At 47.0% G+C, this 25,060-nt stretch overlaps 2 protein-coding genes across 2 annotated transcripts in view; both read left to right on the forward strand.

The window, feature by feature from the left end:
• Positions 1–9,745, forward strand: part of FLT3 (fms related receptor tyrosine kinase 3) — a 67,260-nt gene extending 57,515 nt beyond the window's left edge. Inside the window, exons 19-24 of the mRNA XM_043478255.1 lie at positions 346–473; positions 3,697–3,819; positions 6,360–6,471; positions 6,795–6,894; positions 7,331–7,436; positions 9,192–9,745. Of these exons, the coding sequence (XP_043334190.1) occupies positions 346–473; positions 3,697–3,819; positions 6,360–6,471; positions 6,795–6,894; positions 7,331–7,436; positions 9,192–9,314 (692 nt within the window). The 3' untranslated portion in view covers positions 9,315–9,745. The remainder of the gene's footprint in view (positions 1–345; positions 474–3,696; positions 3,820–6,359; positions 6,472–6,794; positions 6,895–7,330; positions 7,437–9,191) is intronic.
• Positions 9,746–15,605: 5,860 nt separating this feature from the next.
• URAD (ureidoimidazoline (2-oxo-4-hydroxy-4-carboxy-5-) decarboxylase) lies at positions 15,606–24,572 on the forward strand. The gene is made up of 2 exons (XM_043478014.1): positions 15,606–15,969; positions 23,854–24,572. The coding sequence occupies exons 1-2, from the start codon at positions 15,795–15,797 to the stop codon at positions 24,189–24,191; spliced, it is 513 nt and encodes a 170-aa protein (XP_043333949.1). The 5' UTR covers positions 15,606–15,794; the 3' UTR covers positions 24,192–24,572.
• Positions 24,573–25,060: the final 488 nt, after the last annotated feature.

Here is a 25,060-nt window from a genome sequence, read left to right on the forward strand (position 1 = left end):
CACCAGAAAGATGATGTAACAGCTCCATTTGTACACGAGGTGCTCACAGAGATTTATAAAGTAACTTTTTTTTAAGTATGGCTGACGTACAATATTATATAAGTTACAATATATATTGCACAGATGTACAATATGGTGCCTCACAATTTTTAAAGGTTCTGCTCCGTTTATACTCATTATAGAATATCAGCTCTATTTCTTGTGTTGTGCAATTTATTCTTGTAGCTTATTTTATACATAATAGTTTGTCATTCTAAATCCCCTCCCCCTATCATGCCCTTCCCCTCTTCCATAAGGCAGCTTCTTTGCATTTTGGCAAAAATGAGGACCAGTTCTATTTTACAGATGAAATTGAATACGAAAACCAAAAAAGGCTGGAGGAAGAAGAAGACCTGAATGTACTGACCTTTGAAGATCTCCTTTGCTTTGCATATCAAGTGGCCAAAGGAATGGAATTTCTGGAATTTAAGTCGGTAAGCTCCTTTTTAAAGGCAAAACTCACAACAACAACAAAAAGATAATTTGGAAGAAGAGGTGCTGGTTGGTTTTTTTTTTCCTTGTTTATTTTAACTTGCAGCCCTTCAAGTCTGTCTTTCCCTCCTGTTCACTGCTGGAGTCACCTAAGCTCTTGGCTAATTGTAGTATAAAGGTCCGGGATCCCTTATTCCATGAAGGCTATCCCAGCCCTCTCAGGCTGCCCAAAGTTCCCGAAACTTCCAGACAGGAGGTCCTCAGGAATCCCACCTCAATGCCATGTATAGTCTTGGCCAAGACAGTCACTTCAGGTTGTTCAGCCTGTGCCCTGCATTTGACCCAGAAGATGAATGGAGGTGTTCAGATCCTGGGTGCCTTGTTGGCCAGGCCGGCCACCCTGGCCAGCTGTGTCTGCTATGAGAGCCTGCTAATCCCCGATCCACTGGGGCTGCCACACAGACACCTCAGAGCCTCCTCATTCCAGGGACTCTACCCTAATTTTGCATTCTTTCTAAAATAGTCTTTCAGCCCTGCCTGTTCTCTGACGCGTCAACTGTCTGCTGCTGCCTGTAAGCCGACTTCAGCCCCTTGTCTGGCTACTTCCTCTCCTGTTTTCTTACCTTCTTACTTTCTCCTTATTTCCCCAACTTCTTCCTCCCCCACTACCTTTTCCTTTTGTGTCTTCTAGTCCCTCCCTCCCTCTCCTCCACGCCCCTTTGCACTCTCCTCTTTTCTCCCTGAATTTGAAGAGAATAATTTCAAGTTGTTTTTTTTTTCCTTTCTTTAATAATGTGCTATCTCAGGGACTTCCCTGGTGGTCCAGTGGTTAAGACTCCACACTTCCACCACAGGGGATTCAGGTTCAATCCCTGGTCGGGGAACTAATCCCACTTGCCAGGTGGAGTGGCCAAAAAATTTAATAAATAAATAAATGAAAATTTTAAAAATGTGCTATCTCTAATATAATGTATTACGTCAGCTATATCCCAGGTTTAAGAAAAAGATGAACCTGGAATAAATCAGTAGCTTTGAAGGACAGGAAAAATATCTATTCACAAGAACAACCAAACTATGAAACAGGTTGAGATAAAACAAGAAACATGTAAGATCTACATGAAGAAACCTGTGAAACTTGGTTAAAGGGCAAAACAGGAGACCTGAATAATGAGTTCTATTTTGTTCATAGAGGAGAGATTCTATGTTTAAAAGTCAGTTCTGTCCAGATTAATTCTAGTTAACCCCAGTTAGAATCCCAAGGTTTTGGTTTTTTTTTTTTTTTCTTTTGTGGATGTTGAAAGTATTGGGTTGGCTAAAAGGTTCGTTCGGGTGTTTTCCATAGGACGTGAAGGAAAAATCCAAATGGACTTTTTGGCCAACTCAGTCAATATATGTTGACGTCTCTGCTTTGCTTTTCCAAAGCTGGGCATCGCTGCTCTGTAGTTAAAAGAATCGCAGTCTCCTAATCCTTCCCCAGCCCTCATCCCAGGATACACTCCTCTCCTGTCTTCGCAGCGTGCTGCTGAGTCAGCCCCTGTCTCACCTCTGCATCTGCAGTAGCGCTTTCACCAGTTTCTTTACACACGCTGATGGCATCTCCCTAGATGGTCCAGCCCTGTTGCTGGACCTGTTGTGGGACCCGGTTGCCTGTTGTTAGGTAAATATTCAAACCACTCACAACTGGAGGTCAAGGGGCACTGCCTTTTACCCCCCTGGGCTTGTTTTAATAAGAACGTTTGCAGAATCTCTGGCTTTTTGGAACTCTCTCCCCTGTTTTCCCTCCAGGCAGGTCCCTCTGGGTCACCCTGTCAGTCTCCCCTCGGTTTCCTCCCTACTTCTCTGGCTGCCCCTGGGTTTCCTCCGTGGCTCCGTGAATCCATCCTGCATTGCCTGCTGACTGGTGCCATGCACCATGACAGGTGCCAAGATACAGAGGCAGGTCTTATCTCTGATGGGGAGAAAAAGAAAGCAGAGATGCTACTAGACTGAGATAAACACTATGTTCAGTTAAGGTCTGGGAACCCAGGGGAGAAACAGGCATGTCAGACCCAAGGGCGGAGAGGCCGTGCAGAAAAGATTTTCTGAACAGAGTTCATGCTGGGGCTGGCAAAGATTTTATTTTGTAATATTTTGGAGAAAAAAAAATTAATTTTTTAGTAGTTGTGGCTCCCAGGCTCTAGAGTACAGGCTCAGTAGTTGTGACACTGGGGCTTAGTTGCTCCCAGATCAGGGATCGAACCCGTGTCCCCTGCATTGGCAGGTGATTCTTTTTTTTTTTTTTTAGTATTTTTTTATTTTACTTATTTGGGTCTGCCAGGTCTTGGTTGTGACAAGCGGCATCTTTGATGCAAGATATTTAGTTGCAGCATGTAAGATATTTAGTTGCAACATGTGTGATCTAGTTCCCTGACCATTGGGCCCCCTGCATTGGGAGCATGGAGTTTAGCCACTGGACAGCCAGGAAAGTCCCGGCAGGCAGATTCTTTACCACTGAGCCATCAGGGAAGCCCAGGGCTGCTTTTCATTCCACTTCAGTCAATCTTTCCAAACTTCTAGTATTTTTCCCGAATTTTAAAAAAATATGTTATGCCATTTTATTCTCAAAGCTATTTTCCATTCCAGTCAGGAAAAACACACTTGTCCCTGCCAGAAGCTCCCACACCCCTCTGGGAGCCCAGCAGAGGCCGGGCTGCTGTGTCTCATTTATAGCCAGACGCGCCTCTGGTTTGCTTGACCTGCTTTCTCAGAACCCGGCCCCCTGGCCTCTGGGAATGTTCCCCAGGGAGCACCGGTGGCTGCCGCCACAGCAGCTGACTTGTGCAAACACCGGGTTACCCACCGTGATGATTGCCCAGGACTCAGTAAAGATAAGATGCCTCTATGACCTGCCCTTCCGTCATCTGTAACTCCTGTGGGCTCAGTCGCTCAGTCGTGTCCGACTCTTTGCCACCCCACGGACTGCAGCCCACCAGGCTCCTCTGTCCATGGGATTCTCCAGGCAAGAATACTGGAGTGGGTTGCCATTTCCTCCTCCGAGCTATCTTCCCAACCCAGGGATCAAACCCACGTCTCCTGCAGCTCTTGCATTGCAGGCAGATTCTTTACCATCTGAGCCAGATGGGAAGCCCTTTGTAACTCCTACTGAACTTGAAACAATAGGAGAGATTGTCTTCTGTGGTAACACACACAGCCTGGTAACTCACACTCCCATCTCTTTCTTTCTAGTGTGTTCACAGGGACCTGGCTGCCAGGAACGTCCTAGTGACCCACGGGAAAGTGGTGAAGATCGGCGACTTTGGGCTGGCTCGAGATATCATGAGTGATTCCAACTACGTCATCAGGGGGAATGTGAGACTCCTGTTTCTCATGTAGTTTTATCCTGTTTTGGGGGGAGTTTTATTTTATTTAATATCATTTTATTCTTTTTTATTGAAGTATAGTAGAATTATAATGTTGTTACTGCTGTAGAGAAAAGTGACTCAGTTATGCATATATATGTATATATATACACACACGTTCTTTTTCATGTTATTTTCCATCATGGTTTATCACAAGTATAGTTCCCTGTGCTCTACATTTTGTGCTTTGTCATTGCTAATCTAAATATCTGCACTCACAGTAGTGCATTTGTGATTTATGATAATTTCAGAAAACTTCCAGCAGTCTACTTCCTTATGCTTCGAAGGTTTTTCTGCAGCATCAGGGACTAGTCCATCTATAACAAAAGTTGAACAAAATAGCATCACACCTATCAACTGGGGCCTTGAGTGCAGTCCACACTTAAAAAAAAAATCTTGTTACTTGTACTCATTTCATTTCCTTTAGCTATAAAGTGACTACTGTGTTATACTTTCGATCATGGGAATAGGTAATCATTACAAGACAGCATTTACAAAATACAACATATAAATTAAACATTAAATATACATTTTAAAAAGGCAAAGTATTTAAATCAAATGTTAGTTGCCGGATATTTATCATCCTATTACTGTTATGATGCAAGGAGACCTAAAACATCACTGATGTTTGCGTTTGTGTGCTCACTCATGTCTGACTGTTTTTGCAACCCCCATGAACTGAGGCCCACCAGGCTCTTCTGTCCATGGGATTTTCCAGGCAAGGATACTGGAGTGGGTTCCCATTTCCTCTTCCAGGGGATCTTCCCAACCCAGGGACTGAACCCTCAGGCAGTTCAATTCTCCAGCAGGCAGGTTCTTTACCACCGACTCACCTGGGAAGCCAAAACATCACTGAATCTCCTCATTAAAAAAAAACTGAGGACAGGTGTGTTCCTTATAAGAGAACTTCTAAAAGTAGTAGATGATAAAATTGTGTATAGCTGAACGAATATGGTTTTTAAGAATTACAATACCTGGATTTCAGCTCCTCTTCTTTCTGGCTATTCACTTTTATGATTTCTATCTGCATTATTGTCCCTACTCTTGAAGTAAGAATAATAACAACGAATGCAGGTATTGTGGTTACCGGGTGCTAACTGCTATTGTAAGTATTCCAGGTATTGACTCAGTGGTCAAAGTACCCGTTTGTGGTTGAGGAAACGGGCACAGAAACATCCCTTGCTGAATATTGCACAGCACACGCGTTAGAGAGTGAATGGTCTAAGCCACACTGTCTGTGCACAACTACAATGATTCAGTGTTTCCCATGAGGATTACTCATCTACCTCGTAGCACTGTGGGAATAAACTAACAAAACCAACAGGGAAGAAAGGGTCTGTGGAGGGTAAACATACAATAAAGGTTACAAATAAAATTAAACTGTGTTCCCACTAGAATCAGACACTCAGCTGAGTTTGGATCTGTGCCTCCCTTATTGTAGCTGCAGTCATAAATAGGACGAACTAATGGCTTTGAAGTCCTCACCTCCTAGCTGGTGGTTTCTTAAGCAGGAAAGCCAATTCCATTTGGAACCACAATTAATTCCTTTAATTAATCAAAAGAACCAGACTGGCCAGCTTGATTCTCCCAGCTCATCCTTTTGAAAAGAATTTAAAAGAGTTTCTTTCTCGAGGTTTGATTTTACTTGGTAGATTAAATGTGCTCAGTGAAGGGTTCTCAACCCATGAAATGGAGAATGCTTCAAAACTCTCAGCCCCAGGAACCTATCTGTCCCTGTGTCTTGATTCTAATCTGAGGCTACACCCATTTGAAACTCCTCTTTCAAGCTACTGGGGGTGACTAAAGCCACAGACACCACCAGCGTCATTTCTGGAAGCCATGTCGTGTGCTCCCTCACCGCATTCCTGTGGATGAGATTTCCACTAAAATTCTTCCAAGAAATGCTTTGACAAAATATTCCACTAATTCACCAGCGTCCTCTTACCTATGGGGAAGTGACTGGCTGCTCCTCACTGTGGGGAGGGAGGGAAGGGAGGCGGGGATGGGGGAGGGAAAGTCTACTGTAAACTTACTAACGCCAAATGCAAGCTCGAGTTTTAAAGAAATAAAAAGTTTGTTTGTCTAAGGCTAATGTGTTACAGTATTAATTTGACAGTGAGAAATGTTCCCTTGGGAAGTAAGATTTTCTCAGGGAAGCAGTAAGAGTGCCCTTAGGGAGAGAATGGACTTCCCTGGTGGCGCAGATGGTAAAGAATCCACCTGCAATGCCAGAGATGTAGGTTCGATCCCTGGAACGGGAAGATCCCCTGGAGGCAGGTATGGCAAAATCCATTCCAGTATTCTTGCCTGGAGAGTCCCATGGACAGAGGAGCCTGGCGGGTTACAGTCCATGGGGCTGCAAAGAGTCAGACAGGCCGGAGCAACTAACACTAGGGAGAAAAAAAAGGTGATCATCTCACTAACTGGAGGAAAGAAGGGATGTTTATTCGTGGAAAATTCACCATCAACCTCTGCTTGGGTTTTATGCAGGCCCGTCTGCCTGTGAAGTGGATGGCCCCTGAAAGCTTGTTTGAGGGCATCTACACAATTAAGAGCGATGTCTGGTCGTACGGAATATTACTCTGGGAAATATTTTCGCTTGGTAAGACTTGAAGTTCCCTGGACTTCTGCATTCCATGCGCTCTGCACCCCTCCTCCACTCCTATTTCAAAGGGTGGACTAAACGCCCCTTCCCAGAGCTCCCCCAGTCTTACTTCTGTTGCAGCCTGAGCCCCTTTATGTTTATTTGATGGTGTCTGTCTGTCTGTCCTAAAACCTGCTCTCAAGCAGGAACAAGGCTTCTGCCAGGAGCCCGGCACCTCACAGTGCTGGTCCAGGAATTGAGGATCCAAGTGTTTGCTAATTGAATAAATGATAAAGAAATGAAGGGTGAGCGGATGGTCATACGCCCTCCTGTTTTTCCAGGTGTCAATCCTTACCCTGGGATTCCGGCTGATGCTAACTTCTACAAACTCATCCAGAGTGGTTTCAAGATGGACCAGCCGTTTTATGCCACGGAAGAAATGTAAGTACAGGATGGACCGAAAAGTGGCTGAAATCATAAATGTACCGTCTATCTAGTTCCCAACACATGAGAAAAAAGTAAAACTCCTTAGCATGAAGTTCCCATGGCTTCTCTTAAGAAAAGAAAAAGAAAAGAAAAAGAAATTCTTCCTTTTGGTTTCAGGAATTTCTGAACACAACTGAACCTTTTTCTGGGTTTCAGTTTTCACTTGAGGGACCCTTCTCCTGAATTCTGGTCCAGATTGTATTTGTCCAAAGGCATCATCTAATTTGTCCTTTCTGATATGAATTCTAAGTCTAGGACAGTACTTGCCTCAGGACAAACACGCCGTAAATAAGTCACTCCGCAGTAATGAATGGTGCTTTGTGAAGTGGAAAGTCACCCATTTTGCTTCATTCAGATTTCCTGTCTTGCTCCTGTTCTGTTGTCTTTGCAGATACTTTATAATGCAATCCTGCTGGGCTTTTGACTCCAGGAAACGACCATCCTTCCCTAACCTGACTTCATTTTTAGGGTGTCAGCTGGCAGATGCAGAAGCAGCGGTAGGTAGCAGTACAGTATTTCATAAAACATCCTTAGGAAGGAAAGAACTCCATCACTCAGAACTCTCATGGCTGATTCGCTAAGCACTAAATCTAGTTACCAAGTTGCCTTCCTCATCACAACTGGTCTTGATCACTCCTTAGAAGTTTTATGGGGTTAGATATACTTACAGACAAGTGTTTTAAGGGGAAAAAATTTTAAAAACGCTTTCCCCGAAAATTTCAATCAATTGATTAAGAAGTTAAATGCTTTTAAGTGACCAGTGCAGAGGACAAAACCAGAAAATAAGACGTAATCCCTATCTCCAGAAGGCACTGAGTTTTCCTAACTCAACAGCAAGGCTTCATATGGAATAATTGTACAACTCAATCAGGTAATAAAGAGCACAGGCCTGGAGTTCTGGGAGTCTAGGCCTCCTAGGAGGCTCAGTGGTAAAGAATCCGCCTGCCAGTGCAGGAGACACAGGTTCCAGCCCTGAGTTGGGAAGATCACCTAGAGTAGGAAATGGCAACCCACTGTAGTATTCTTGCCTAGGAAATCCCATGGACAGAGGAGCCTGGCAGGCTACAGTCCATGGGGTTGCAAGAGGGTCAGACACGACTTAGCAACTAAACAACAGTTTATCCCAAAGACAGACAAGGTCATGTGTGCACTTTGCAGTTTGTCAGCTATGACCAATCCATCAAAAGGTTAACTATGGTCCATGAGTACCATGAAACCCTAGGCTGCCTTTAAAATGATGAGAAGTGACCATGTGTAGTAAATAGTGAAAAGATGTAACACATGTAACATAGGAACAACATATTAGTAATTCTCAACAAGGATCTGCAACAGAATCTGCTGTCCGAGCCTCCTGAGACAAAATTGTGTGTGAACAGCAATCTACTGTAACAGTGATTTCAGCTTTTTTTGGTCCATGTATCTGTTTATGTTGCTTAGGAGGCAAAAGGAGAAGGGGGTGGCAGAGGATGAGATGGTTAGATAGCCTTACTGACTCAATGGACATGAGTCTAAGCAAACTCCAGGAGATAGTGAAGGACAGGGAATCCTGGTGTGCTGCAGTCCATGGGGTCGCAAAGAGTTGGATACAATTTAGTGACTGACCAACAATTGCTTAGTTTATCTATATGAATGTGTATTAACTTTATAGTGAGACAAAAGAGTAGAGCTGTTTTCATTTGGACAAAAATTTTAAAGTCAAAACTCCCAAGTGAAAACCAAGAAATCTGTTCTCTGTATTTATTGTATAAAGACCAGATCTCTTTGGGGGGACTTTCTCATTTTTAAAAAAATTTATTTTATTTGAAATATAGCTGATTTACAATGCTGGGTTAATTTCTGCTGTAGAGCAAGGTGATTGAGGTATACATATAAATACATTCTTTTTCATATTCTTTTCCATTATGGTTTAATCACAGGATATTGAATATAGTGCCCTGTGCTATACAGTAGGACCTTGTTGTTTATCCATTCTTTATACAAATGACCTCTCTCTTTTATGGTTTTTCTGCTCGGCGTTAGCATTTCTAGATTGAGATTCTATATCTAAGAGAAGAAATAATAATGAAATAAAATATTTGACTATGACTTGATTTCACCCTAAATAAAAAGACCACATTTGCTTTGTCAATTAATACGTAGACTATCCTCTGTGATCTATACGTAATAAAAGCAAGTAACAATTTGCAGTGTAGGCATGTGACTCGTCAGTCTTAGGTGGTGGTGATCTGTGTCCATCTCTTTCTCACACACAGATGTATCAGAACATGGATGGCCGTGTTTCAGAGCGTCCTTCTGTTTACCAAAACAGGCGACCTTACAGCAGAGAGGTGGACTTGGGGCTACCCTCTCCTCAGGCTCACACTGAAGATTCCTAGAGAAACGACTTAGTCTTAAGGACCTCATCCCCCCTGCCTACCTTAAACAGGCTGTGTAGATTACCAAAATAAGATTAATTTCATCACTAAGTGAAAATATATTCTCAACTGCTGCTTTGCTGGACTTTTCTCTAGAAGCTCTCTGTATTTACTCTTGTTTCCAAGGGGACTTTTGTAAAATCCAGTCATCCTTTGCACAAGGCAAGAAGAGCTGATAACATTACCGAAGCATCTACCTTCATCCAAAGGCCTTCCCAGGCTGGCTTGAGTGAAAATTGTCTACCTGAAGTATAGTATACTCTTGTAAATACAGAAGACAAAAGCATTTTGCTAAGGAAAAGCTAATATGATTTTTTAAATCTGTTTTAAAATAATATGTAACTTTTTCAGCTATTTAGTGATATATTTTATGAATGGAAATAAAGTTTCTACTATAGAAATGTTCATTATTGAGTTGTTTACATGGCAGATTTAGGGTGAGACTTAATGGGAGTCATGAACTTCCTGAAACCCTGTGAGATATGTTGCTTGTGCCTGTGTGTTTTTTTCCTTTGAAGAAGACTAATTCTTTCATCAAATTTTTGAAAGGCTCCATGACTCCTGCCCCTAGACTGGGTGAAGAACAGCTGATGGTCATAAGCTTTACAAAAAAAGGTGTCATACACTGTAGACTTCCAGAGCCTACTTCCTTTTAGAAACAACACAAAACAACGTTATGCAGAGATTCACTCATGATGTTGCATGAAGCTGTGAATGTACAATTACCACTCTTTACTCATTTTCACATGATGGCATTTGAAGTTTTTAGGGGTTGGGTGAGGTCATGGCTTCACAGATAATACCATAATTCCTCATGGTATTATCCTTAAGAACATAACTTTTGTATGTACCAACTATGATATTTTTTTTCCAACTATGATATTGAAAAGGCAATCTTTTCTTAGGGAGGGTGGCATTTATTTTATCTTTTAAACTTATTTTGTTGAAGTATAGTTGATTTACAATGCAGTGTTAATTTCTGCCGTTCAGCAAAGTGATTCAGTTATTTATCTACTTATTCTTTTTCATTGTGGTTTATCACAGTTTCCCGTGTTCTACAGCTGGACCTTGTTTATCCATATTGTCTACGTAATAGTTTGCATCTGCTAATCCCAAACTCCTAATCCAAGGAAGGATGGCATTTCAAAACCTCTTAGGAGAGGGGGTGGGGGAGAGAAGGACTGGGAGCTTGTGATTAGCAGATGCAAACTAGTATAACAGGATGGATAAGCAGCTAAGATCCTGCTGCATAGCACAGGGCACTATATTCAACATCCCTCGATAAACCATAACAGAAAAGAATATGAAAAAGAATATATATGTATGACTTTTCACTTGGCTCTACAACAGAAATTAACACAATATTTTAAAACAAGTAGACTTCAATAAAATTTTAAAAATAACCTCTTAAGGGAAAATGAAATTAGATTCTTTTAAAAACCCAGCTCAGCACAAAGTCAGTTTTCCTTTGGGTCAAGTTTTTTCCCGGACATGACTACACATTTTAAAAAGTGTCGGAACACAGTTGATGATCCCCGGAGCGTGGGGCCGGGCTGTGGCTCCTTACGGTCAGCCCCTGCCTCCCGGCCCCTGTGGGAGTCTTGCCAGTAGGTGGCGCCCTGGCACTGCTGTTTTCATCACCCCAGCCTGGCCGCCAGGTCTCCAGCCTGCCTCCGGAAGAGCGAATTTTAAGAAGCAGAATTAAAGACAAAGCTAACCCGTTGATTAGAGGGAAGAATAACCCTCTCTGCAGAAGACTTCGTTTATTCACCTACTGTGGGAATGACGGTCCCTTTTATGTGCATTATTTACACCAGTAGTGGAGCAGCCTGGGGTCAGACTGTCTCCTGGGACCTGGAATTTACCACTGGCTTCTACACCTTGTGTTCATCTGCTGCGGGATGGACTTCTGACCATATTCTTGGAGCACCTGCTCTGCTTCATGTTGTCTGAACCTGGACTGGTTTCCTATCCTGAAAACAAAGGCTCTGTTTCTTAGAGATCTCCAGGAGGAAGAAAAACACCCTGTGGGGCTGGTCTGTAGCAGGAAGATGCCTGGGTGACCTCATTACCACCACCTCAGCCGTCCTCCCACCGCTTGTGTTCCTTCCTGATCTTGCTTCTCACTCTTCAGCTCTTCATGAAGGACCACCAGCTCCATAGCATTTGTCTGAACTCACCTGCCATGCCCACTATCCTTTACATCAAAATAAGTGACTTGTCAGAATTAACATTTGTTTTCCCAGATGGCTCAGTGGTAAAGAACCCACCTGTCAAAGCAGGAGACATAGAAGACACGGGTTCAATCCCTGGGTCGGGAAGATACACTGGAGGAGGAAATGGCAGCCCACTCCAGTATTCTCGCCTGGAGTGTCCCATGGACAGAGAAGCCTGGCTGGTCACAAAGAGGCACACACGTCTTAGCAACTAGGCAACAACTGTCTGTACCACCCTCACCCTCAGCAACAGGGAAAAAAAAAAGAGGAGGGGCAGTTACCACCTGGAAAAACATTTTTTTTTTAGCTCCTGGAGACCCAACATGTATTAAAATTCCCATTATCTTAAAGAGGCAGGAAAGACTCTGATGATCTTTTTCTGCAGTAAAATATACATAATATAAAATTTACCACTTGAGCCACTTTTTAAACTGACGTATAGTTGATTTACAGTGCCTTAGTTTCAGATGTGCAAGAAAGTGATTCAGTTACATACATACGTATACGTATATATATTCTTTTTTCAATTTATTTTTTTATTTTATATTAGGGTACGGTTGATTAGCAATGTTGTATTAATTTGAGGTGTACAGCAAAGTGACTTAGCTACAGATATGTATATATATTCTTCAGATTCTTTTCTCTCATAGGTTATTACAAAATATTAAATATAGTTCCCAGTGCTGTGAGTAGGTCCGGATCTCTTTATTTTATATGTAGCAGTGTGTGTACCTTTTAGCCATCTTCCAGTGTACAGCTGAGTGGTATCAGTTACATTCACACACACAAAAATTACGTTCACATTGATGAGCAGCCACTCTCACGATCATTTCCGGAACCTTTTCATCTTCTCAGACCAGAGCGCCCCCTTTAGACACTGACTGCCCATTCCCTGTGTCCCTCACCCCCACCCCCAGGCCCTGGCAGCGCGTCCTCCCTTCTGCTCTTCTGAATTTGGCTACTCTGGGAACTTCATATAAGCGGCATCATGCAGTATATGTCTTTTCGTAACATAACGTCGTCAAGGTCCACTCTGATAAATTCTGTATATTATATTGATTTGTCCATAACACTATTCCAGAGCTGTGCTGAAGGCGTCACGTGCATTTTTCTCATTTAACAAACTGGGTGGTAGGAGCTTGTCCTGCGACAGTTTAACAGACAGTGAAGCCAAAGCTTAAGCTTAAGAGGGTTAAGTCCCTTAGTCAGCTCCACCGAGATACTAACTGCAGACCTGACCCATCCCCCATGCCTGCCGCCTCCTCCCGGCCTCACCGACCACTCTGGGCTCCTTCGGCCAGAACTTCATGTTGCTTCGGCTCAGCCAATGGAAGGAGTCTGGTAAGAGGAGGATCACAGGAGCTCCAACTCCCAAAAATCTCCCTAAGCTCTGCTCAAGAAAACATAAGGGCTATCACTGAAGGGAACAGATGCTTGAAACAGTTCAACTAAAGGAAAATGAAATAAAAATTTGACTGTTTAAGGATTTTCTCCATGGATTGCTAAAAGTCTCTTACCTTAACAGAAATTATAATGAAGTCAGATACAATAATACATTCAGCCCAGGACATAAGAATCATATCTTACAGGTTAAATGGAAATTATGAAGCCACAGCTCTCTATAAGTTAACTTTAGAAAATAGCAGCTTTGGAATGTTCCTGATGGTCCAGTGGTTAAGACTTCGCCTGCCAATGCAGAGGTTGCGGGTTTAATCCCTGGTTGGGGAGCTAAGATCCTACATGTCTTGAGGCCAAAAGAACCAAATCTTAAAACAGAAGAAATACTGTGACAAATTTAATAAAGTGTTTAAAAATGGTCCATATTAAAAAAAAAAATCTTGAAAAATAAATCAAAAAGTAAAATTTAAAAAGAAAATAACTGCTTTATCGATATATAATTCAAATACCACACAATTTCCTTACATATACTGTACAGTTCTGTAACTTAACTTTTTGCTAGGGTGAGAATGGCCTGACCTCTGACCACTTTACATTTCTTCACTTTGACTGGAGGAGTCAGACAGGATTAACTGAGCCCAGGGTCCTTGAGTGGCCTGGCTGTCCAGGTTCCATACTAGGAATTTGGTTGGATTTTTGTGGGTGTTGTGCTCAGTCGTGCCCAGCTCTTTATGACCCCATGGACTGTAGCCTGCCAGGCTCCTCTGTCCATGGGATTCTCCAGGCGAGAATACTGGAGTGGGTTGCCATGTCCTCCTCCAGAGGATCTCGTGTCTCCTATATCTCTTGCATTGGCAGGTGGAGGGTGGTCCGTTGCTTCTGTGTCCAGGACTGTTTAATACCTTAACCTTAAGGCTTCCTATGTTAGTAGGCTGTTTGGAGTTCCATTGTTATACAACAGATAACACTGAATAAAAGGTTAGGCTCCTGGTCTCTGCCCCAAATGCAAGGCCCTTCCCACCGTGCATATCAGCATTTCCATGAGCTAAGAAGTTTCCACTTGCAAATTCAGATGTCTATCTCTCTCACTGCTTCAGAGGAGCTGAGAGCCGCCAGTCTCCAGGCCCAGGCTGCCAGTGCCTGGGGCTTGGTGGGGAGGAAGGACCCTCTGTGTGCAGAATAACGGGAGGAGGAAGGTAGGGGTCATGCGTGGGGAGGGGAACCCTTTCTCCCTTGCCTTCTGCTCTGTCTTCAGTTCCCCACTCCTGTGCTCACTCCTGGGACCAGGAAGGGAATAAGACTTGTGAGGATTGCGGGGTCCCGGGGTGAGGGGGGGTATTGCTGGACAGACCTCACCCTCCTTTCCTGACAGTCAGCTTTGAGGGCACCCAGGGAGGGAGATCGGAAAGAAATTCACACTGGCTGTTAGCCTGTCTGCAGGGAACCTGAGGGGACAGGAAAGGGCTGTGTTGGCTCTGGTGGCAGAAGGGACTGCAGAGGACGTTCTGTGGCTGGTCCTCTGCAGGCTTCGTGCACAGACAACATTGTATCAGCCGACACCTCTGCCGTGCGATGCTAACAGGAGCACTCTGCTCCATTAACTTGCTTTATCTTTGCAAAAATCCCATCAGGCAAATACTTATATTATCCCCACTTCACAGACAAAGAAACTGAGGTTCAGAAAAGTTTAATAACTTGACGAATGCCAGCTAGTAGGGGGCAGAGCGTGGATCCAAGCTCTTCTGGGACCAGGCCCTCCACACTGGGCTGCTTGCCTGAAACTTTACACACGATACAGGATCCAGTGTGTGTTCACATATCTATGCAATGTATATGATAGGCAATACATATGATATACATCGGCTTCCCTGGTGGTTCAGTGGTAAAGAACCTGCCTGCCAACGCAGGAGACATGGGTTCGATCCCTGGGTGAGGAAGATCCTTGAGAAGGAACTGGAAGCTCACTCAAGCAAGGGAAATCTCATGGACAGAGGAGCCTGGCAGGCTACAGTCCATGGGGTCACAAAGAGTTGGACACAACTTAGCCACCCCTCACCACACACACACACATGCATATGATTGTTGTTCAGTCACTAAGTCACTTCTGACTCTTTGTGACCCCGTGGACTGTAGCCTGTCAGCCTCCTCTGTCCATGGGATTCTCCAGGCACGAATACTGGAGTGGGTTGCCATTTCCATAACCAGGGGAGCTTCCCAACCCAGGGATCGAACCTGGGTCTCTTCCATTGCAGGTGATCTCCTGTATCGTTTTGCGTTGATTCTTTACCAACTGAGCTAGCAGGGAAGCCCTGTGTGTGTGTATGCCTACACAAATTTATCTTCCTCCATATTTGAAGACATGGCCTGTAATGATGGCACTTCTGGACCAGATTTACCCCCTTTGAAAAGTAAAGTTCCTTGACTTCTTTGCTATCAGTCCTTCAGTCATGAAGTAAATACAGTAAGCAGGTAGGAAAATGTTAATGGCACCAGAAGGCTAACTGGCTTGAATGCTGAGGCTGAATATGGCCTCTGCCTGCTTGGATGGCGGGAAGAGTTTGGCTGGACATGTTTCCCCCTCTGCAAGATATCTGCTCCCTGGATTAGACCTTAAGCCTGTGTTTGTTGATTGCACAAGAATTCTGGATCTCTGCTTTTCCCAGAGGCAGTTAAAACATGCCAAGCTGGTGTTGCAAAAAAAAAAAACAAAAAAAAAACACACACACCAAGCCTGTGCATTCAGCAAATATAACTCAGCGAGCAGAGACGTGTCAGTCACTCACCCAGAGGGGAGCCCAGTCCTGCCACTGCCAGTGGAGCACAAGCCATGGACATTGAGAAGGTCAACTCCATGGACTTTGGAGAATTTATGGATGTGTTTGGAAATGTCATCGAGAGATGTCCTCTGATTGCAGCCGCGGTTTGGTCCAAACGCCCATTCTCTGATTTGGGAGATTTAGAGAAGCACTTTTTTGCCTTTATTGATGGTCTTCCACTGTCAGGTAAGGCTTTGGGGTTGGACACTGAGAGTCTCCGCAGAGGGATTTCAGGTGTGCTTATCAAAAAGATGGGGGAGGGAATTCCCTGATGGTCCAGTGGTTAAGACTCTGAGGTTTCGCTGCCAAGGGCCTGGGTTCAAACCCTGATTGGGAGCTAAGATCCCACAAGCCTTCAGTTCAGTTCAGTCACTCAGTCCTGTCCGACTCTTTGTGACCCCATGGACTGCATGCAGCACACCAGGCTTCTCTGTCCATCACCAACTCCTGGAGCTTGCTCAAACTCATGTCCCACAAGCCATAGTGTGGCTAAAAAAGATTTCTTTTAAAATGGGGGGAGGGGAGGTCTTGTGGCTGTTTTTTATTTTTAAACACAATTTTTAAAGGTTGCTTTCCATTTAGTTATTACAAAATATTGGCTGTATTCTCTGTCTTGTAAGATATATATTCCCGAGCCTATCTTAGACCCAGTGGTCTCAGCCTCCTCTCCCCCATCCATAATGCCCCTCTCACCACCCCCCCCGCCCACCCCCCCCTCCCCCGCCACTGGTAGCCTCTAGTTTTCTCATTTGTGAGTCTACTTTGTTATCAAACTGTTTTGAGATATTTGAGTCTAATTGCTTATCCCTGGTATACACATTTCCTTGTTTTTGCTGTGAGGCTTGGTGGGTTTCTTCAGACTTTTGCAAATGAGAGTCAAACTCTTGCAATGTTCAGTGGGCAGTAGAGTGAAAGAAGGTTCCTTGGCTCCGGTAAACTGGCTGTTAAATATTAAAGCTCCGGGGTTACCAGGAAAGAGGAACCGGCAGCTGCCTCCTCTGGCCTCAAAGCTGCTCAGGGACCAAAGGTCAGGCTGGTGCCCCCCCCCACCCACCCACCTCAGCCCTGCGTTGGCTTTGGGAATGTCCCTTATGCAAGAGAGGAGACTGCTCCGTATCAGACTATCTGAGGAGCCTGGGGGGAAAGAGAGAATGGCTGAAGTTTTACCAGAAAGGGCTGGTTTGGACTAGGCAAGTAAAGTCCCTCAGGCCAGCAGCTCCCTGTGGGTGTGAGGTGTGGGGGTGGGGGGTGGGTGGGGGAGACAAAAGTCTGGAGAAAGGGGTAGAAAATCTCCTTTGGGTGGAGAGAGAAAAGGAGGCCCTTGGGTGGGTGTGGGGTGGGGAGAGGAGGGAAGTTTGGGGTCAGGCCAATCCCAGGTGAGTCAGAAGGACACACAGCCTCCCAGGGGTTCACAGGCCAAAGGTCAGCGGCCGAGGCTGCCTCCCGGGCTGTCCTCAAGGTCCCTGGAGAAGCCTGGATTGGCTGAAGGGACCTCGAGGGGACAGGCTGTCTTCACAGAGGGGCTTCCACAGGGAGCTGGGCTGTGGGCGCGGCGCTCTTTTGCACCACAGTCCTGGCCTGTGAGCCCAGGGCTCCGGCGAGGTTTCCAGAGGTCAGAAGGAGGCTCCCAAACAAGGGGCTCCTTTATTTCATTTTAGGTACATTCAGGAAGACGGGAGGCTGGGGGATTAAACCAAACTGACAGGAATGTGGAGGCCCTGACTTCCCTGTGGTCCAGTGGTGAAGACTCCGAGCTCCCAGTGCAGGGGGGCCCCGGGTTTGATCCCTGGTCAGGGAACTAGATCCCACACCTGCCACAAGTAAGAGTGTAGGGGCCCTGTTGACCCTCACCCACAGCCTGTCCAAAGCTGGACCCGCAGCACCCGCAGCCCAGCTGGCTGCAAACACGAGGGACCCACTGTACCCGGGCCAGTGTCAGAATCCCATCCCACCCCGTGGACAGAACATGATCAAGGTTTGCTAAGGGAATGAATGAAATCGTTTCTAAGGGGATGTTGAAAGATGGTGGAACCTGGCATTACCCTTCCCCACACACTTTAACTGGGGTGACTTTCGCAGCAGGTCAGTGGGACAAGACCACTGGAGGGAGTTGGAGCCAGCTGGGCGTTTGCTGGCTTCTGCACTCCAGGCAGTTCTTTGAGGGACCTCCCTGCTGGTAGAGCTTGCTTCTCAGCCCTGTGCTGGTGGCCACACTTGCCTGGGGCAGCTGGGAGCGCAGTCCTCTCTAATCACCTCCTCCTATCTAATCATCTTCATGGCATTAGGCAAGCAGAGTTAGTGGTGGAAATAATGATGACAACCCCTAAAATGCATTTTCCCCTTACTATTGCTGTCTTTCAAGCACCTTTCCCAACACTTGGCATTTACTAACCCCCTTAATCCTTATAATAATCCTATAAAATAAGGATTATCACTATTATCCCCATTTTACAAATAAGAAAACTGACAAACCCTGATAATCAACCCAACAGCTTTTGAAGAATTTTCTGGAAATTCAAAGGCAAAATCTAGAAACAGTTTCTAGGGACTTCACCTATTCATTCACTGATTTATTCAATAATGTTAATGTTTGATGTACCAGATATTTAGGGTTTTATTTTTATTATTATTATTTTTTTTCCCTTGGCTACATTTCTTGACTTGCAGGATCTCAATTCCCAGACCAGGGATTGAACCCCGGCTAGCAGCAGTGAAAATCCAGAATCCCACCAGGGAACTTGCTGGTTTTTATTTTTTTAAGGTTTTTTTTTTTTTTTTAATGTGGGCCATTTTAAAAGTCTTTATTGAATTTGTTACTATATTGCCTCTGTTGTTTGTGTTCTGGCTTTTTGGCCAAGAGGCATACGGGATCCTAGTTTCCCAACCAGGGATCAAACCCACACCCCATGCGTTGGAAGGTGAAGTCCCCACCATTGACTGCCAGGGAAGTCACGTCCCTAGTTTTTAAAATAATCAAGTAAAAATCTAGCTTTTCTTCTTGGATGTGTGCTCACAACCCCATAGACTGTAGCCCCCCAAGCTCCTCCGTCCGTGAAATTTCCCAGGCAAGAATACTAGAGTGGGTTGCCATTCCCTGCTCCAGGGGATATTCCTGACCCAGAGATTGAACCCACTTCTTCCTGCATTGCAGGCAGATTCTCTCCACTGAGCCTTTGGGGACGCCTTACTCTTTAGAGCGTAAACAACAACCTGGGTGTAACAGAGTCTTTGAATCCTAAAACTAAAAGGGCTCTTATAGAGATATTCAGGTTATGATGATCTATCTGGTCAAGGATTTGTCTTAGATGATCTAAGAAAACTCTCTGCCATTTAAAGAACTGAAAATTCTGTTTCAAGAGTAAGCCAAGGTTGACAATTCATTCCGGAGACACTATGGTGATTACTGACCAGTAGGTGGCAGTATAGGACTAATATTTAGCTCCAAAACTAATTGGCAAAATACCTTTTCAAGCCAATCAGTTCCTGATTCCCAAGCCAGAGGAATGGCAACAATATAGGGAAGAAGGTTCACACACACACACACACACACACACACACATGGCCAATAATGAACAAATTCAATAGTGATTTGTATTAAACATCAAAGAGCAATAAAAATGTCATAACAGTTAATCATGCATCTTTCTGTGGCATTTCAGAATAGCAATAATGCCATGATTCATTACCTAATACTTATTTCAGAAGATAGTTGTTGAAAGCATCAAAGAGTTGGATACCGATAACTTCCTTCAGTACAGGCTATAAGGTATTTATATGAGGCTATTAAGATGTGTTTGTTCAGTCAAAAAATATACATCACTTTCTCCCCAGAGTGTCAGTCAGTAAACACTTACTAAGCGCCTACTCTCCCCTGGGGAATTGTCCCTGGCCCTGGAGATAGAGCCATGAACAAGACAAGTCCCTGCCTTCAATGAGCTGACATTCCAGTGAAGAGATGCAGGATTAGCATACATACAAAAGGATTGTTTCAATTCTAGAAACTATGAGAAGAACATTTGTACTAGGATAGAACATGTGTAATAAAAGAGGTCTTTCTTAAGAAGTGATAAGAAAGACCAAGGCGGTTGGAGAATGGTGTAGAGTGGAGGGATGTGAGGAAAGGGGTCAGGTGGAGGGCCTGCAGTAGCAGTAAAATTGAGAGGTGATGGTCAGGTGGACTAGGGTTGGAGCAGGAGAGATGAAGAGACATGGCTGGATTTTCAGGATGAATTTCAGAGTTAGAGACAACAGGTGTTTTTGATAGATTTGTGGCAGGAAGGCAGGTCAGAAACAAAGAGAAATGAAGGATTGTTGTATTGTTGTTTAAGTCGTGTCTGACTCTGTGACCCGATGGACTGTAGCCCGCAAGGCTCCTCTGTCCATGGGATTCTCCAGCCAAGAAGACTGGAGTAGGTTGCTATTTCCTTCTCTGGGGGATCTTTCCAATCTAGGGATCAAACCTGCATCTCCTGTGGCTCCAGCATTGGCAGGCGGATCTTTACCACTGGGAAGCCCAAAATGAAGGGTAACACCTGTGTTTTTTATATGACCAACTGAGTGGCTGGTGGTCTGTTTTCTGCAATGAGGGAGAGTTCGACATTGAGAGGACAGGATGGAGAATGGGAGCCTGGCAAGGCCGAGATGCTGAATAACCATCCAGAGGACAATACTGAGTGTTCAGTTGGCTCATAACAAAGGGACTCAGGGGAAAGCTGAGGACTAGACTAGACCTGGGTGTCCTGAAATAATCAATGGCATATGAAGCTAGGGACTAGATGAGAACACTTAGGGCATCCATGTGAATCAGAAGGGAGGAGGTATGAGGACTGAGTCCGGGAGCGTTTGTGTGGCTGATCTGGACCAGTGATGAGAATTAAGCCGATGATGGGAATCTTCCAAGGAGAGAGGGCCAACAACATGACATGCTGCCAAGAGGCTGAGAGAGAAGAGGCCAGAGCACTGGCCATTGGCTTGAGCAAGCTGTCTGTCATCTGTGACCCGAGGAGCGCAGCCTGGCAGGTCGGTGGGGCTGGAGGTGTGATGGGGTGAACCTGGGAGGTGAGGAGAGGAGGTGGAGATGCCGAGGAGACAATCCCCTCAAGCAGCTGTGCTGTGCGGAGGAGCAGAGATGCAAGGAGGAACTAGAGGATCACAGGCAATCAAGAGAGGGTGCTCCTTTTGTTTAGGGGTTGAGTGCTTCTAGGCCTGGTTTGTGTGTTGATGAAGTGGCAATGATGTTGGGGGCGGGGATTGATGGTTGAAATCATAGCCTTTGACATGGATGGAGGCGCTGGCTCCCAGAACACAAGTGGAGAGAGAGGGTGGCCCAGGCCATGCGCGGGACAGGAGGGAGGGCACACCAGCTGGGGCAGTGTGGGGACACTGGAGGACATGGGCTCCCAGGCCAACTGCCTGCTCTTCAGCGGCCGCCACTGTCTGCTAATACAATGAGGACTGTCGGCTCCGTGCCAGGAACTCTTCAAGGGGCAGAGATTCCTGATCTGTGGTCTCAGCAAACAATGCCTGTCCACACCTGCATCTCCAGACCGTGCCATGCCAATGGCAGAGGAGGTGCTGTTTCAGGTTTTAAGACAGACTGAAGGACAGACAGTACTGAAAGGCCTGAAGTGAGACATCCAGGCAGGTTTGGTCACTCCAGGTAGGGGGACTGCAGGGCTGAGGTGGGGAGTACCCAGGTGTGGTCTCCAGCCTCCTATTGGGGCTTAAGGCCACTGGGGATGAAGCGCTGGAGGGGGGACAGAGCTGTCCGGCAGGAAGGATTGGAAAGGGCATATCAGTGGTTTGGGGCAATAAAGATGGACTTGTTGGCTCAACGGGCTCAGGTTCTATTTCTCCAGAGCTACCATTCCCTGCCTGCCTCCTTGCACCATCTTCTTTTACCTACATTTAAGGGCTGTGTGTGTGTGTGTGTTTAAATCCTCTTTTCTGATCTCTTTTCTTCTCTTTGCTGTGTGCTTCCCTCATCCCCCTTGTTTCCCGCCGCCAGCGGAAAACATGCTCAGTTCTGGGCAAACATTAACCCCAGGTGATGTTTTCAAGAGAGGGAAGAGCCCAACGGAGTGAGAAGCCAGGTGTCAGGGCCAGAAAGAAGAGGCAGGTCGGGGATGTGGGCAGCCACCCACAGGACCGGGCTTCTGCTTGGGGACACCAGGGGACAGACCCAACCCCTGGCTAGGTCCTCCTAGCAATAACCTTGTCCTCTGCGCTGGAGCCAGGCCTCTGCAGAGTAAGAAATGGGGGGCGGGGGGACGCTGAGGAGTTCAGTGAGAAGGTGGGGTCTCGGCCCCTCACCTCCTTACCCCTTTGAAAGTCTGAATAAACAAGGAGGGTGCGCAGGGCTGGCCTGCGGTCAGAGCCTGGGAGCCTCCCAGGCCCCCGCCGCCCACGCCCATCTGGGGGGGTCCGACTGGATGGGTGTGGAGTGGATTCAGGGGGCGCCCAGCCTCAGGCTTGGGCAGCCTCTGCAGCACAGCCGTCCTCCAGCCCAGGGCTGGGGGCGCCCAGGTAGGGACTTTATCACCTACGTTTTCGCACCACCCGGATGTGCTAGATGCGGGGACCGAGCGCCCCAGCTTTGCAAAGCCCAGGAGAGGTATTCTAAAATGGGAGATATTGCCGAAATGGGATTACTGGTGACCTGAGTTTCGTTTTAAACTACCTTTAATCTTGAAGGGGCAGCCAGTGCCCCAAAGCCAGCTTCCTGGCTCAGCGACCTTGGGCAGGTCACCCTCTCGTTTCTGAGCCTCTGATGAAGCCTGTCTTCAGTGCAGAAGTGCCCCCCACCGCAGTTCTCCCACCTTTCAGGACACAGGTCCACAAGTCAACAATCCCAGTCATCCTTTAACTGGGCAGAAGCTATAAGATTTAAGCAGGGGGAGTTTATACTCTAATTAAAGGAAGAGTCAGTCAGTGATCCCCCCTTCCCAGAGGAGCCCCACGCTGGTCCTCAGCCCCAGGGACAGAAGCTTCCAGCTGCAGGGCAGCCCAGTTACACTGAGTTTACTAGGACAGGTAATACGGCTATTTATTGAAAAACTGCTAGCATCAGGTGCTGTTTGGGTAAATGAATGGTCTCCAATCCTTGCCACCCCTCACCAAGCTAGGTGTCATCAGCCCCATTGTTCGCATTGGGTTCCCTGTTTAGCATATCTGAAAGCTTGCCCAGCCCCAGGATTCTAAATCTCCCTTTAGCGAGCTAAGTAAAATGATTGGCTAGGGCTCTGGAAAACCCGCCTGGATTAGGACTTGAAATCGCAGGACTCACACCACGGGTGGCCAATTTCAGGCCAGTGTTCGGAGATGAGGAGAAGCTGCCTTCCCAGGAAAGGTTGTTCTCCAAGAATTGTTTTGAGATCTACCGTGGGAGAAGGGAAACGAGCCTCAGACACGGTGGGTGGTGAGTGGTGCTGTTTTCCTAAAAGGAGGAAGCCACTTTCGTTCAAAGGGCCGTAGGATTCGGCTGGAAATGGGTTTCTTTGCAGTTAATCATCTGCAAAGCTCTTTGCACGCCTGATTCCAGAAGCCCAGAACTCACACTTAGGGTCACAAAACCCTGGGCATTTATTTGCCAACCTCCAAGGATGTTATCCCTGTGGACCCTCCCCGCCCTTCTCCTTTCCAGAGCGAAACCCATTCCGTGGCTTTTGCAGGAAGTCTTCAGGCCCTTGTGTCCGGCCCTCTCCGACATCAAAGCCCCCCTGAGAGCAAAGGACTTTGAAAAGATACGAAACGCTCGGGTTCCCTTATCGCGTCCCCGCTCCCTCCCGAGCAAGTCGTAAATTCCGAGCCTCCGCGGCCGCTCCCCGCCGCTCTGCTGGCCCCAAGGTCTCAAAGGACAGACTTGTCACTTCCCGCCCCGCCCCCGGGGCTCCGGCCGAGGCCGAGTGAAGCGGGGTTGGAGGGACGCAGGGCTCGGGACGAACTGGAGGGGGGCGGGTGCGCTGGGCGCCCCGAGCTGCCCCTCATCAAGTCCCGGGTCCCTGCTTTTCTCGGAAGCCCTTCGGGCGCGATAACGCGCTCCCGCCGCCGTGTGTCTGTGCTTCTCCGCAGGCCAGGAGGGCGTCCTGCGCTGCCACCCGGAGCTGGCGGGCCGCGAGCTGCAGTGGGGCCGGCTCACCGCCGAGTCGCAGCGGGAGCAGAGTGCCGCGGGCCTGCAGAACCTGGGCGCGGCCGAGCGGCTCCGGCTCAGCGAGCTCACCGCGCAGTACCGCGCGCGCTTCGGCTTCCCCTTCGTGCTCGCCGTGCGCCTCAGCGACCCGGCGGCGGCGCCCCGCGAGCTGGCGCGACGGCTGCGGTGCCCACCAGCGCAGGAGCTGCGCACCGCCTTGGGCGAGGTGAAGAAGATCTGCCACCTGCGTCTCGCCGACCTGCTGGGAGAGCAGCCATAGCGTCCGCGCCAGCCGGGGACCCCCGGGACGCACGTCGGGACGCGCGCCAGGGCCGCGGGCGTGCGCGATGCTCTTGGAACGGAGTCCACCCCCGCGCACGGAGGCCGGGGCGAATCAAGACAGTCGCACGACTAACGAACCCTTCTGTCCCCCTCCCCACACGCGCACCCTTTGCCAAAATGTCTGTTGATAGTTTTGGGCTTTGCCACCGATATATCCAGCTTACTGCTCCAACTCTTCACTCCCATTGCGGCCCGTTGACACCACCAGCCCATGCGGATTCCAAAGCGCTTATCCAGCTCGTTTTGGCTCCGCACCCTCTCCTGTTATACTCCCAGCGGCAAAACAAAACGGACAGAAAAGGAATCTTTTATTCTCCAGTGGTTTGTCTGTTCTTTTATTATTATTCTCCCACCTTAGTTGCTGCGCCGACACTTACAGGAGAGTGGAAGGAGTCTCTCTGGAACTTGGAGAAACGCAGAAGCTTGAGCTGGGACTGGCGAAGCCGCCTGCGGGGATGGAGGGCGGGAGAGAGCCCGCGGGGGTCGGCGTTGGGGAGGTACCCGGTGGGGGCCGGCAGAAAATGCTAGGAGTGGGGCTTCTCCAAGCTGGATGGGCCTGAAGGTCCGGGGCCCTATAGCACTGATCAAGCGGGGAACGGAGGAAAATCGGTTCCCATAGCAAGCTTTCTGGCCAGAGGAGGCCTGACCTGGGCTTCCAGAGCCCCAGAGAACTGGGGTCTAGTGTGTCCGCTCACACAGGAGCAGCCCACTACCTTTCTCTCTCTCTCAGTCATACCCACCAGAAGGTCCAACAAACCCCAACAAGCGCTCCTTAGGCTTCTGTTGGCAGGGGAGAAACAAGCCATG

The sequence above is a fragment of the Cervus canadensis genome, chromosome 9 (genome assembly GCF_019320065.1).
Source record: "Cervus canadensis isolate Bull #8, Minnesota chromosome 9, ASM1932006v1, whole genome shotgun sequence".
NCBI lineage: Eukaryota > Metazoa > Chordata > Mammalia > Artiodactyla > Cervidae > Cervus > Cervus canadensis.

Excerpts from the sequence above, each read along its gene's own strand:
- URAD (XM_043478014.1), top strand. The coding sequence starts at position 15,795 with ATGGACATTGAGAAGGTCAACTCCATGGACTTTGGAGAATTTATGGAT. Across the intron at positions 15,970-23,853 it reads TGATGGTCTTCCACTGTCAG|GCCAGGAGGGCGTCCTGCGC; the intron begins GTAAGGCTTTGG and ends GCTTCTCCGCAG.